Source organism: Ictidomys tridecemlineatus, chromosome 10 (genome assembly GCF_052094955.1).
Source record: "Ictidomys tridecemlineatus isolate mIctTri1 chromosome 10, mIctTri1.hap1, whole genome shotgun sequence".
NCBI classification, from domain to species: Eukaryota; Metazoa; Chordata; class Mammalia; order Rodentia; family Sciuridae; genus Ictidomys; species Ictidomys tridecemlineatus.
Genome location: NC_135486.1, coordinates 130471940 through 130485200, shown reverse-complemented (window position 1 = coordinate 130485200; position 13261 = coordinate 130471940). Strand labels below are relative to the sequence as shown.

Below are 13261 nucleotides of genomic sequence, written 5' to 3'. Positions count from 1 at the left end.
AGAGGATGGGAAAATTCAGGTATTCCATTTGAGGATTTGGTCCTCTGCTATTTTGAATTTGAAAATATCTTCATTTCCTGTGATCCTGATGATAGGCAAATGAAACTTCCCATTTAAAAGAGAATCACAATATAGGAATGTTTGAATTACAGAATATCCTCCACTGGAGATGTTTTTAGCCTTACATTGTTCTGGTGTCTTGTTTTTCTAGTATGGAGGAATGTGAGGCTCTCTGTACCAGGCTGGCCATTATGGTGCAGGGAAAGTTCAGGTGCCTGGGCAGCCCTCAACACCTCAAGAACAAGTTTGGAGATGTTTATACCATGTTTGTCAAGTTCAAGACTGGTACAGACCAAAATATAATAGAGTATTTTAAAATATTTATTGCCAATACTTTCCCAGGTAAGTCAGGTTGTGCTAATAACTTTGTTAGTGAAATGGTAAAGTCATATTTATTGTTCTTGCCATACATATATTTTGGGTTCCTAACAACTGTATGCTATGAGTTATTGCTACTTTCAACCTCCCTTCAAAGAGTTCTTTTGGAGATTTATGTCCCTATAAGTCTTTTGTACCTGATTATGCTAAGAAGTTTGCAAGAAACAAAACAGAAGTTCACCAATCTCTTGTCATATGACTTATTATCTCATGTCATAAAATTTAAGGTTATAAAGATTGAGCATAATTTTTAACAGACATTTTACTTTTCCTTTTTTAAAAAACTTTTTAATTTATTTATTCATTTTTATGTGGTGCTGAGGATCGAACCCAGGGCCTTGCACGTGCAAGGCAAGCACTCTACTGCTGAACCATAACCCCAGCCCGGAAGTTTGAGAATAATTTTTATTCTTTGAACATCATATGTATTAGTCTGCCAGAACTTCCACAACGAAATGTCACAGACTGAGTGGCCTAAACAACATTTGTCTTCTTACAGTTCTGGAGGTTTGGCAGCCTACTAATAAGATGTCAGAGGGTCTAGTTACTACTGAAGCCTCTCTCCTTGACTTGCGATGGGCTCCTTTTCACTGTTTACTTACTTATAGGACTCTTTTCTATCCACATACACTTCTGGTGTATCTTCTTTTCTTAAAATGATACCAGTCATAGTGTAGTAGGAGCTTCACCCTATGACTTCATATAAACTTAATTACTTCCATAAAGTCCCTGGGGATTAAGGCTTAATATGTACCATGAAAAGTCTTAAGGTATTTTGTCTTGTACTAAAAAAATGTAATTCTAGCCCTTTTTTGTCTTAGTCAGAACATAGTTTAAAAATGCAAAAAGATCTACCAAGTGTTTCTCTCTTCTCAAGAATCCTTTTCCTTCTGAGTAACAAATTCACTAAGCACTTTTTGCCTATATGGTACAATGCAAGATACATGTCAAGGATTTCAGTCATTGTGGGTTTTCATCTTAGCTTTGTCAAGCTGAATAAAATGTAACAGAAATGTCTGTTATGAATTAGGTTAAGGAGTAGGAATTTTATCTTCTATGCAAGGAAAAATGCCATGATTGATTATACAGTAGAAGTGGAGATTATAAAATAGATAAAAATAGATGGGGACTGGGGTTGTGGCTCAGAGGTAGAGGGCTTACTTGCCTAGCACATATGAGGCACTGGGTTTGATCCTCAGCACCACGTACAAAAATAAATAAAATAAAATCATTATGTCTATCTACAATTAAAAATATTTTTTTAAAAAATAGATGGTAGAACAGTTTGTGTGGGAAGGTAATCAGTGGTCATTGTGACTATGATGTGCCTATAAAAAAATGTCAAGGGTCAAGGTTTCAGTATGGTGGATTAGAAAAAAAAATCACCTCTTTCTCCACAAGTTGGAAGCAAAACACTAGAGAGCAGTATTCAACAAGGTGGGTTTCTGGAAAAAATGCTATAGTTCTATCAATAATGGACAGACAAAGACTTGGAGAAACCCAGATACTCTGGATAATAGAACAAAGGTTGAGAAAGAAAGCCTCATTACCAAGTGCACAGCAGCACAGCAAAGGGAAGGGGTAGTGGAGAAATTGAGACACCTAGTAAGCATGATTAGCACAGAAATTAGCACAGTGCAGAAAAGCAGCCTAAACATAACTGATCTGGAATCTACAAAACAGGCTGATGCTGGAGAAATTGTTTGTACTTCTCAGAGAAGTATATAGACCAAAAATAAAAGCATTGGTTAGGAGAGACAAAGAAGGTATTCATTATATATTGATGAAGAGAACAATCCCTTCAAAAAGATATTATGATTAGAAATATATACCCACTGAATGTTGGAGCACCCAATTTTATAAAACAAACACTACTGGACATAGAGGGAAACAGACCCTAATATAATATAAGAGGTTGAATTCAGTAGCCTATTCTCACCAACAGATTATTCAGACAAAAAAACTAATAAAGAAACATCAGAGTTCAGCTACAATATAGATCAAATATACTTAGTAGATATCTACAGAATATCTCAGACAGCTGTGGAAGTATACATAGTTTTTTTCACCAGCTCATGGAACTTTTTCCAAAACAGATAAATATTTTATGTTGTAAAGTGAATCTTAGAAAAATGCTTCAAATTTTTAAATAATTTCTTGGGTTTTATCATATCTTAATGGAATGGAACTAGATATCAACAGCAAGAGAAACTACAGAAATTACACAAACACATGGAAATTGGATAATACATTTTTGAATGAACAGTGGGTCACTGAAGAAATCAGCGGAGATATTAAAAGATTCCTAGAATCAAATAAAAATGGAAACACAACATACCGGCATCTGTGGAATACAGTGAAAGCAGTACTAACGGAAATTTATAGCTGTGAGCACCTCTACACTATAAAAAGAGAGATCTCAAATAAATAATGTAATGATGCATCATGTCATGCATAGCAAAAAGAGTGGGTTATTGGATCATACTCCCTTTTGTATAAATCCTGTTTATTCATCTCCACTGTATATAACATTAAGTAAATGTAGCAATATTTAGCAGTTTTTTAATCTGTAAAATTATTCTCTTGTTCTGTTTTCCTTTCTTAGGTAGTGCCTTGAAGCAGGAGACTCAAGGGGTCCTTAACTTCTATATTCCCAGCAAGGAAAATAGCTGGGGAAAGGTGATGGGAGCACCCATGCCCTTCTAACACTATAGGCTAAGAGAGCACTAGTGACGGGTAGTATTGGGGATTCTGTCAAGTATTTGGGATTCTGTCATCAGAGCCTTAAGGCTACTTTTCAAATACTCCTTGAGTTTAATGACTGATTTCAGACCCCCAAATCCTATTGTTAACCCAACAAGAGAATGGAGACAGAGAATTGCCTCCTCTCAACTTCTCAATTACCTATTTTTTTTTCTATTTATCATCTCCCACTTCTGTGGCTCTAGGCTTTATCATAAACTTTTGTTAAGTTGTGGAAGAGATGGGAGGCTCATCTGGGTTGAGTACTGGAGGGGAGATTGCAATGGTAACTACACATTTTTATCATTGTTGTTGAAGGTGTTTGGCATTTTGGAGAAAGCCAAAGAACAATTCGATTTAGAAGACTATTCGGTCAGTCAGATAACACTGGAACAAGTCTTCCTGACCTTTGCTAATATAGATAAACCAGCAGGTGGCTCTGAAAAGCAAGCACAATGAGATTCAGTTGCCACTGTTCACCTCCTGGATACATAAAGGAGCATTTCTCTGTGTGTATATCTTGGTGTAAATATATTTATGCATTAAAGAGTTCCCCAAAAGTGAAAGTTTGCCTGCTTCTTTGCACATTTAGATAAGTGGCCTATATATCTCACATGCACAGATTTATAGCCATTAGGCGAACTATCCTATTTTCCGTCCTAGAAATATGAAAGAGCAGAATTTATCAGGGTGAGGACAAAGACTCCTATTCCTGAGTATTCTGAATATTTGAATAGAAACATGGAAAATAATGGTGCTGTCTTATGAGACAGTCTGAAGAGCAAGAACATAATATTTTAGCAGCTGGTTATGGATAAGAGAGGTTTAAATACACACGTTTATACTGTTTCAAAGATTAAGCTGCAAGTTGGATTATTATTTCTAAAACTCAAATCAAGATTCTAAATTCGTATCTGGGAGGACCGCAAGTTAAAAGCCAGCCTCAGCCACTGCAAGGCACTAGGTAACTCAGTGAGACCCTGTTTCTAAAATAAAATACATAAAGGGCTGGGGATATGGCTCGGTGGTTGAGTGCCCCTAAATTCAATCCTCAGTAATCCCCCCGCCCAAAGAGAGAAAAAGAAAAAAAAAAATCTACATTTGCAAGATAATCTTTGCACCAAGAACGTTTGGAGTAAAAGAAAAGAAAGAAGAAGGAAGGAAGGAAGGAAGGAAAAAACCCATCTCTTTCCTATTCTCGGTCCACCTATAATTAAGACGGAAAGAAGAAGGAAATTGAAAGAAAACAGGGATCTCTTCTCATTCTTTTTAGGACCGATTGATTCCCCATAGGCTTCATGACAAATGTAATTTCCCCTACAGGATTCACGGTTAGATGAGCATACAGGAAGGATAGGCATAGTTGAAATGCAAAACGAAGAGTCCTAAGAAGCTGCTCTACTTTGGGGTGTCTTGTCAAGATTTTTATATACTCAGTTGGTTATTGTAAGTAATAAAGTGATATTCTGAAGTTATTCTCTGTTCTATTTCTCTTGTCTTTAAAAAGGGAAAAGGAACCATTACCGGGTTATTAACCCAAAAGCAAACAACCGAGGCACCTGCATTACTCAGTAAGAATCCGCACTCATGGGGTGGGGGGCAAAAATGCCAAGGAAAGTCCTGGGGACAGAGAAGCTCCTTGTTTTACAGCGTTCCTCTAGCGCCCTCTCCTGACAACTCTTGTCAGTTCAATAGTCCTGCTCCCATTTGGAGTTGAGAGGCAATAAATTCATACCCAGCACATTGCCAGAGTGAATTTGCCTTTTAACAGAATCCCGAACCTGTGATTTTTGCAGCTGAGCTACTGGGGAGGTAGATGGAGTATGCCAAGAGAAGGGGGCACTAATGTACTTGGGGAAGACATGAGGATAATTAGAAAACTAGGGAGTCCCACATGTTGCGTGGACAAGGCTGAAACAACTGAGAGGGTGGAGGTTTGGGTAAAGCACAGGCTCAGTAAAGGGACTCGGAAACAATGTCCTTTGCTTCTAGTGGGCTAGAGCAGCATAGTGGAAGCCGGTGGGCAAACAGGGACTATGGAGTAGGCGCAGCCTTGAGTGTGCGCGCGCTGGGGACACCGAGCCCCGGCCCCCACACGTGCTACTCACGTCAGCGCTTTTGATTGGTGCACGGGCTGATGCCACGCCCCCATTTGCGTCCGCATCTTTGATTGGTGCGCGAGGCCGAGGCAACGCCCTTGCCGGCGGGCGGCTGCGCAGCGGCTGGCAGTTGGGGAGGGCGTGTGTCCCCGGTCTGCGGAGGCGGGTTGTGAGCCCTCAGCAGTGGGAGTGTGAGGCCCTCGGACCTTTCTTGCTCCTACTTGATTGAGTGGAGTTGATGTCCTCTATCGCTGCTCCCGGACGCTCACGCTGTGGGAGCCGCACTGTAAGCGGACAGACTCACACTCGCGGGGTGTGAGAGGCGTCCGGTCTTCTGCCCCCACTTGTGGAGACCCACTAGTGAGAGACGGTGCGCATTCCTTTTGGACTTAGGTTAGGGAAAGCGAAGGTTTGGGAGTCGGTGGAAATTGGTTATGGTCCTTTTGCCGGCTGTAGGAGTCTCACCCTGCCTCCCAGGCTCATCTGCAGTGGATGGAGATAAGGCTCACCCATCTCCACAGGGCCTGAGGCAGGAGATTGAAGCTAAGGGCAAAGTGCGGGCGGAAGGGCGTGCACTGGGAGTGCAGGAATGTGAGGAGCCCAGAGTCTGAACTTTAAGGAATTCATGAGTATGTGCTCTCCTCCCCACCAGGAACACAAATGTGCACACAAAGCACTAGAAACCCAACCAACACACGAGCCCTGAACAACCCGAATTAATCAGACTGATGGACTCGGGAATTTTATTTTGACTAGTTCACAATGTATTTGGGATGATTCAAATTTCTGACTTTTAGGAATAATCCTACCAGGACATTCTTGTATATGGCTTTTACTACCCCCCCCTGCATATATATTTTTGTTCCTGTTTATTATCCCATAATAAAATTAATTACACCAAGGGGTGTAATTAATTTTATTATAGGATAAGCAGGGCTTCTCAACTTTGGCACTGTTGTATTTTGTCGCATGGAATTCTTTGTTGCAGGATCCATTCTGCACAACTTCACATCCTCTACTTAGTTGATACCAGACATTGTTAAATGTCCCCGGGATGTGAGGCAAAGCTGCCCCACTAGTTGAAAACCACTGGTTAGCTATTTCACTTCTTTAAGAAATTGCTAAGGCATTCCTTGCACGCCCACTAGTGATTAATGAGTCTTTTTTGCTCTAAATGCTCTCCAAGGGATTGACAACATTTTTTGACATCAAAAAGTACCATTGTCGTGTGTATGTCAAGATACCTTGTTTTAGTTTTCATTTGTATTTCACTGATAGCTTATGATGTTAAACTATTTTTCCTGTTCGTTTTTTTCCCCCCATTAAAAATTAATACTGGCTTGTAGCAGTGATTTATATACTCTGGATGTAAATCTCTTGTTAGATATATAAGTGTTAAAAATACTTTCTTTCAATCTGTGGCTTTTTTTTCGTTTTTCAAAAATTTAATTTTTAAAATTTCTTTTTAGTTGACAAAATGAATTGCATGTACAACGTGTTTTAAAATATGTATAATCGTAAAGTGGGCTAAATTAAACATAATAAATGCAAACATCACATACTTTTTGTGGTGAGAACATTTAAACTTTAAATAACTTTTGAGAATATAGTGCATTATTATTAGCTATAATCATCATGTCATATAATAGGTCTCTTGAATGTATTTCTCCTATGTAATTGAAATTTTATATTCTTTGACCAATATCCTTCTGACCCCCACAACACCCTTACCCCACCCAGCCCCTGCTAATCTACAATTGCACTTCCTTAGATTCCATGTATAAGTGAGATTGTGTGGTATTTGCTTGGCTTATTCACTTAACATAATGACCTCCAATTCCATACATATTAATAAATGACAGAATTTCATTTTTCTTTATAGCTGAATAATATACACATTTTAATCCATTCATTAGTTGATGAGTGCTTATATTGATTACCTATATTGGATACTGTAATACTGCCATGAATGTGGGATTTGCAGATCTCTTTGATGTAATGATTTCATTTCTGTTGAATATAAAACTAGTTGTGAGATTGCTGGAACATGATAGTTCTAGTTTTAATTTTTGAGGAACTTTTATACTGTTTTTTGATAATGACTGTATCTGTCTTTTTTGATAAAAGCCATTCTAATACGTATGAAGGGATATCTCACTTTGGTTTTAATTTGAATTTCTCTGATGATATTGAGTATTTTTTGATAGACTTGTTAGCCATTTATATGTCTTCTTTTAAGAAATGTCTATTCAAATTATTTAAAAATCTGATTATTTGTTTTCTTTCTGTTGCGTTTCTTTTTTCTTATCAACTTTGGATATTAAACCCTTTGAAAGTGTTTTTGCCCATGTTGTGGTCCTATCTTCACTCTGCCAATTGTTTCCTTAGCTGTGTCTAAGCTTTTTAGATTGGTGTAATTCTATTTATTTTTGTTTCCTGTGCTTTTGGGGTCTTGCCAAAAAACAACAACAACAAAAAAAAAAAAACCAGCCTTTGCCTTTTTCAGTATCCTTAAGCATTTTCTTTATCTTCTAGTAATTTCATAGTTTCAGGTCTTACATTTACGTTTTAAATGCATTTTGAGTTTATCTTTATAACTGATGAGAAATGTAGGGTTTAGTTTCATGCTTCTGCATGTGGATATCCAATTTTCTTAGCATTACTTATTGAAAAGACTGTCCTTTCTCCAATGCATGTTTTTAGCACTTGGCTGTAAATGTGTGGATTTACTTCTGGGCTGTAGTCTGTGTGTCTGTACTTTTGGATACTTTGTGTTATATTTTGAGGTCAAGTAGTATAATGCCTTCTGATTTATTCTTTTTGCTAAAGATGGCTTTGGCTATTAAAAGGTGTGTGTGTGTGTGTGTGTGTGTGTGTGTGTGTGTGTGTGTGTGTGTGTGTTTGAGAGAGAGAGAGAGAGAGACCATATGAATTTTAGGATTTTTTTCCAGTTCTTTGAATAATACCATTGGTCTTTTGATAGTGACTGCATTGAATCTGTAGATAGCTTTGAGTAGCCATACATGTTTTCTTGATTTTAGCTTTTATGGGCAGACATTTTAGATGTTGATTTGAGTCCTTATCATCTAGTTTAAGAAAGTAGCAATAGAGATTTTCTGTTTTTATGTATGTGTTATATTCAGAAAGAGTATTTGCAGATGTAATTGACTCTAGCATCATGTTCTTTTCTCCAGATAAAATTGTTTTATGCCAGGCAGCTGAGGGCAATTGCAATCTAAAGATTGTGATTGTTTGAGGCTAGATTGCAATCCCTGCAAAGGCCAATCTCCCTCAGGTTCATCTTTAATTATAAGGTGAAATCCTAATCTCATGTCTCACATATCTGGTCCTGAATTTGAACGCTCTTTCTCATAGTCCCAAGAATTCAATCTGGTGTTCAGGTTATATTGTTATTGTTAGAGCTGGGATTTTTATTTAAACAGTCTGATTTCAGATTCCTAGTATTAAACATAACCTGCTGTGCCATCCACACCATGAGGGATGGGTTTTATTTGTTTTGTTTCCTATTATACACCTTTACTAATAGGGCCACAAATTTGCAGAATAATTGTTTATGAAATATAAAAATTAATCCATAAATTAATAAGAACTGACTTTAGTTCATTTTTGCTGCTCTAAAAAAATGCCAAAGACTCTATGCATGGCTTATAAACAGAAATTTATTGCTCACAGTTTTGGAGGCTGGGACATCACAGGTTCATGTGCTGGCAGATTCAGTGTATTGGGAGGTCCCTTTCCTGGTTCACAGATGGTGGTCTTTTCTTTATGTCTTCGTATAGTGTAAAGGATGAGGGATCTCTCTGGGACCATTATTATAAGTACACTAATTCCATTCAAATCACATCCCAAAGTCCCTATTTTTAAAAACTGTCAAATTGACTGTTAGGATTTAACGTGAATTTGCAGGGGACATAAACATTTAGTCTATTGTGAATCCATTTGTCTTAGCAATTTTGTTAGTGGCAGTCATTTCCAAACCTAGAAACTTGCTTCAATAACTCATTGATCTTTGTTTTGTATTTGACATTTTTTACATATTAGAATCTCCATAGATATTGAATAAATTAAAATTAGGGATAAACTACTTCTCAAATAGTTCAAATTATTATTCTTTCTTATTGTCATTTTTAAAACTTGATTAGAAAATTAAGTGATTTAAATTTAATTTACTCTTTGAAAATCTACATGTCATTAATCTTAATTTTCTTTTCTTAAAAAAAAAAAAAAAACAACTTTGCTCCCTCCATAGAGTTGAACTTCCACTCCTTTTAGAAGAATGGATTTGTTTGGGTACAAAAAACTTATGATTCTTCTCTGGAAGAATTTTACTTTGAAGGTAAGTTGAATTGTTTATATTATTGTTGTAAACACTATTGTATATACAGTACAGAGGCCACTGGGTGAAATTCTGACAACCTAGTCACTGAATTTCAGTTTATATTGTTTTACTTTTCTTGGATCCAGGACTGGGGCTATCTGATCCAGACAGAACCTCCACAGAGTGAAATAGAAATAATAGCAGATTATAGAAAGGGGGGGAAAAAGGCAGTCCACAAAACTGCTACTATCATAGAGTAAAGCTGTGCTTATTGTCTATCTATTCCTTATGCAGTATCTTGTTAATATAAAAAAAATTAGCCACTGGGTATGGTGGTGCAAGCCTGTAATCTCAGTACCTCCAGAGGTTGAGACAGGAGGATGGCGAGTTCAAAGTTAGCCTCAGCAATGGTGAGGCACTAAGCAACTTAGTGAGACCCTTTTTCTAAATAAAATACAAAATAGGGCAGGAGATATGGGTTAGTAGTTGAGTGCCCCTGAGTTTAATCCCCAGTTACCCACCCTCCCTCCCCCCCAAAAAATAGCCTTTTTCGTACCTAATGATCTTGAGGAAAATCAACATAATCTTGTTTTTTCACTCTTATAGAGGCGGAAACTTGTGGCTTTAGTTGTGGAAATAATTCTGACAATTTTATTTGGTATTATACTTTTGGCAATACGCAAGTTTATTATCATAAAGAAGACTGGACCTTTCAGTTACAATGCTCATCCCATCAATGATTTGCCTTCATTCATCAGATCTCCTGTCACTGTTTCTTATCCTTGGGAATTGGCTTACGTGCCTTCCAAAAGTATTGTGGTACAGAATATTGTTGAAAATGTGAAAAGAGATTTAAACACTAATTTGAAAGGTCAGAAATTAAGATTTTCTGAAAAAGCATTATTAAATTGTTTTAGCAAAAACATATTTGTAATCTTTTTAATTGGGCATTCACCTTCGAAGAAAAACATTGTAGTATGATATTATAAACTTGAGGGTTAAATTTAAAAAATCGTTTTCCCCCCATCGAGCCAAGAACAAATGCTTACTAGTAACCCTCTTCTTACACTGATAAATCTGCAGTTTCATATCATAACTTCTCATCAGCAGTAGTCCCTAAGGAACAATCACAGGTTTCTTTGATACCATGTTTGTATCACAAAATAACATACCTGTTAGCATTTGGACTAGAAAAACAATACTTTTTTTCAAAACAAATTGGGTTATCCTTGATATCATCCCCAGCCCTTTTGAGACACAGTAGTGTACTCAGATTTGTGCTAGAATATTGGATACTCCCCCTGACCATAAATTACCAGTATTAATAGCAAGTCCAGAGAAATCCACGTCCTGGTAAGTGCCCTGAGATTTGTGGAAGTTGGTGAATGATTTTTGAAAGGGAAGAATAATGGCATCAGAGTATGAACTGGTCCTATGGAGTCACATCTGAAGCTGGGATGTGTTTAATTCATGTAATGATGGAATGCTATCAACCTTGGGGACTGGTTTACATTGCTAACTAGAGGTCAGCTTTGAAGTTTGGGCATGAAAAATAGTCCAGGAGGCTGGATCTTCCTCAAGTACATGCCTTTAAGATAAATTATTGTGAATTCATGGCATCTCCCAGGCTAAACATTACCCAAGGGTCACCAGAATCAGGGTCAGCTCCATAATTTGACTTTGTACTTTCTTCCTTAAGCAAGGCTATTTCTTTGTTTTATGACACTTATAGGAATGACTCATTTTTATGCAAATGTAAAGCAAGTATCAAGCCAACACAGTCACCTAAATGCAGATGTTTTAAAAGATGAAATACTCACCAAGGTCTCATGTTTCCTAAACAGAAAAACCACTAAGATGGAAGATAATTCTTTGGAGTTGAGTTTTGTTATGTTTATAGAATTGTTTGCAAAAATAATAAATGGAGAAAAGTAGTTAAAGGAATTGACTTTATGATAGTCTTTGTGAAATACAGAAATGGTGACATACCTTGCAGTCCAGGTGACAAGTGTGGCAGAGTGTACTTTGGGAGTAGGAACTTTGGAAGCATGAGATAGTACTTGTAATGAGGATGATGGTGCCATTGGAAAAATTGTGACAGTCAAGTCTTTTAAATTTTAGTAATGAAACTTCATAGACCTTTATTTTCATGCTTGGGCTGTTGGAATTCTTTGGTATCCTGTTTACTCCTAGTAAGATCTTTAGCATACACAAATGCCTATACAGATATATTAAATGACTGTGTATTTTGACTTTGAGGGGTGCAAATAGCACCATAGCTTTTTCAAATATCAATTAGGTTAAATGTTTAGGCCAAAATCATTCATTGATCAACTCAAATACTAAAATATTATTACCTCACATATTAAGGGAATCTTTTATTCATATATCATGGTATATAGTACTTTGAATAGATTGCATTTGATCAATTTTTTTCTAATTTCCTTCAAGACAGAAATTTCAAAATGCTCTTTAGAGCATTCTTTATCCCTTTGCTTTCTTCAGTATGTATTTTATTATTATTTTAAACTTGTGATAATTTTAAAACTCCCAACTATTCATTAGTTTGTTATGCTAATATTTGAGTAACAGTGTTTTGAAATTTGTGACATTTGATGGCCTTTCATTCATCTCACAGATAGGAGGAAGGGCTATCATACATTTTGCCTTTATATGGACAACTCATGAACTAGATTTTTCTCTTTTTAGTTATAGGCTTTTCTTCAGAAAGAGCTTTTGAAGATTATGTTGAGCAAACTAATAACTCTAAAAATGTTCTGGCTGCTATTGTATTTGATCATGTCTTCCAAAGTACCAATGATCCTCTCCCACTTAAGGTGAGAAAGCTTTATGTAGAAACCTCATGATTGTACAGTCTATTTCCAGAGATTTAATGAAATGGAGGTATCATTCCATTAAATAATGAGGAGACTATAACTTGCCCAAAATCATACATGGCAGATGCTTGAATGGTGTTTGTACATTTATTGAGCCAGTGTTTTGTGATGTAGAAAGAATCATAATCACCACCTACCAGACCTTATTCATAAACTGACATCATAGAAAACACTGGCAATTAAGGATATAACTCAGTAAAAATTAAGTTAAGAAAAAAGTCAAGAGAATATGTTAAATAAAATTTGATACAATAAAATGTGTTAAATAAAATTTTATTTGTTAAATTAAAAAAAAGATATATCTTTGTCCTCTATCTGATATGGTAGCTGTCTCTAATTCCACAGGTGATGCTGAAGTAAATTCCCATTTTCTAACACCTGATGTGATAAAGTATGTACATCTTCACTAGCCAGGTTGAATCAGAATTAGGACATCTGTAAACACTGAGGAATACTCTGATAACCAAGTATAGAATATAGATATATGTGAAGCCAGAATTGTGCACTTAGGATATATATGGTTGTCAGTGAAACAAAAGGGTAAGGAAAATCATCTGTTTGGTGTAGGAAGTTGTAGATATCCATTCTTTCTGTCCTGTCACTTCCACACTGACTTCCTATGTGTTAACTTTCCTGAAGTGACTGACTCAGTGTTGGCTGATGCAGATAAAGGCTCAACAGTGTATATAAAACCTGGTCAAAATGTTTTTGGTGCAATTACAAACCTCATCTCTTCTTGGTTCTGT

At 36.6% G+C, this 13261-nt stretch overlaps 2 protein-coding genes across 2 annotated transcripts in view; both read left to right on the top strand.

Annotated features, from left to right (window-relative positions):
* Window positions 1-3746, top strand: part of LOC101975769 (phospholipid-transporting ATPase ABCA3) — a 130027-nt gene extending 126281 nt beyond the window's left edge. The window contains exons 29-31 of the mRNA XM_078024246.1: window positions 212-402; window positions 3044-3117; window positions 3499-3746. Of these exons, the coding sequence (XP_077880372.1) occupies window positions 212-402; window positions 3044-3117; window positions 3499-3639 (406 nt within the window). The 3' untranslated portion in view covers window positions 3640-3746. The remainder of the gene's footprint in view (window positions 1-211; window positions 403-3043; window positions 3118-3498) is intronic.
* A 1679-nt stretch (window positions 3747-5425) lies between these two features.
* The window catches only part of LOC101976043 (phospholipid-transporting ATPase ABCA3), a 119765-nt gene continuing 111929 nt past the window's right edge, over window positions 5426-13261 (top strand). The window contains exons 1-4 of the mRNA XM_005323918.3: window positions 5426-5649; window positions 9550-9636; window positions 10225-10489; window positions 12328-12455. Coding sequence (XP_005323975.1) covers window positions 9577-9636; window positions 10225-10489; window positions 12328-12455 — 453 coding nt within the window. The 5' untranslated portion in view covers window positions 5426-5649; window positions 9550-9576. The remainder of the gene's footprint in view (window positions 5650-9549; window positions 9637-10224; window positions 10490-12327; window positions 12456-13261) is intronic.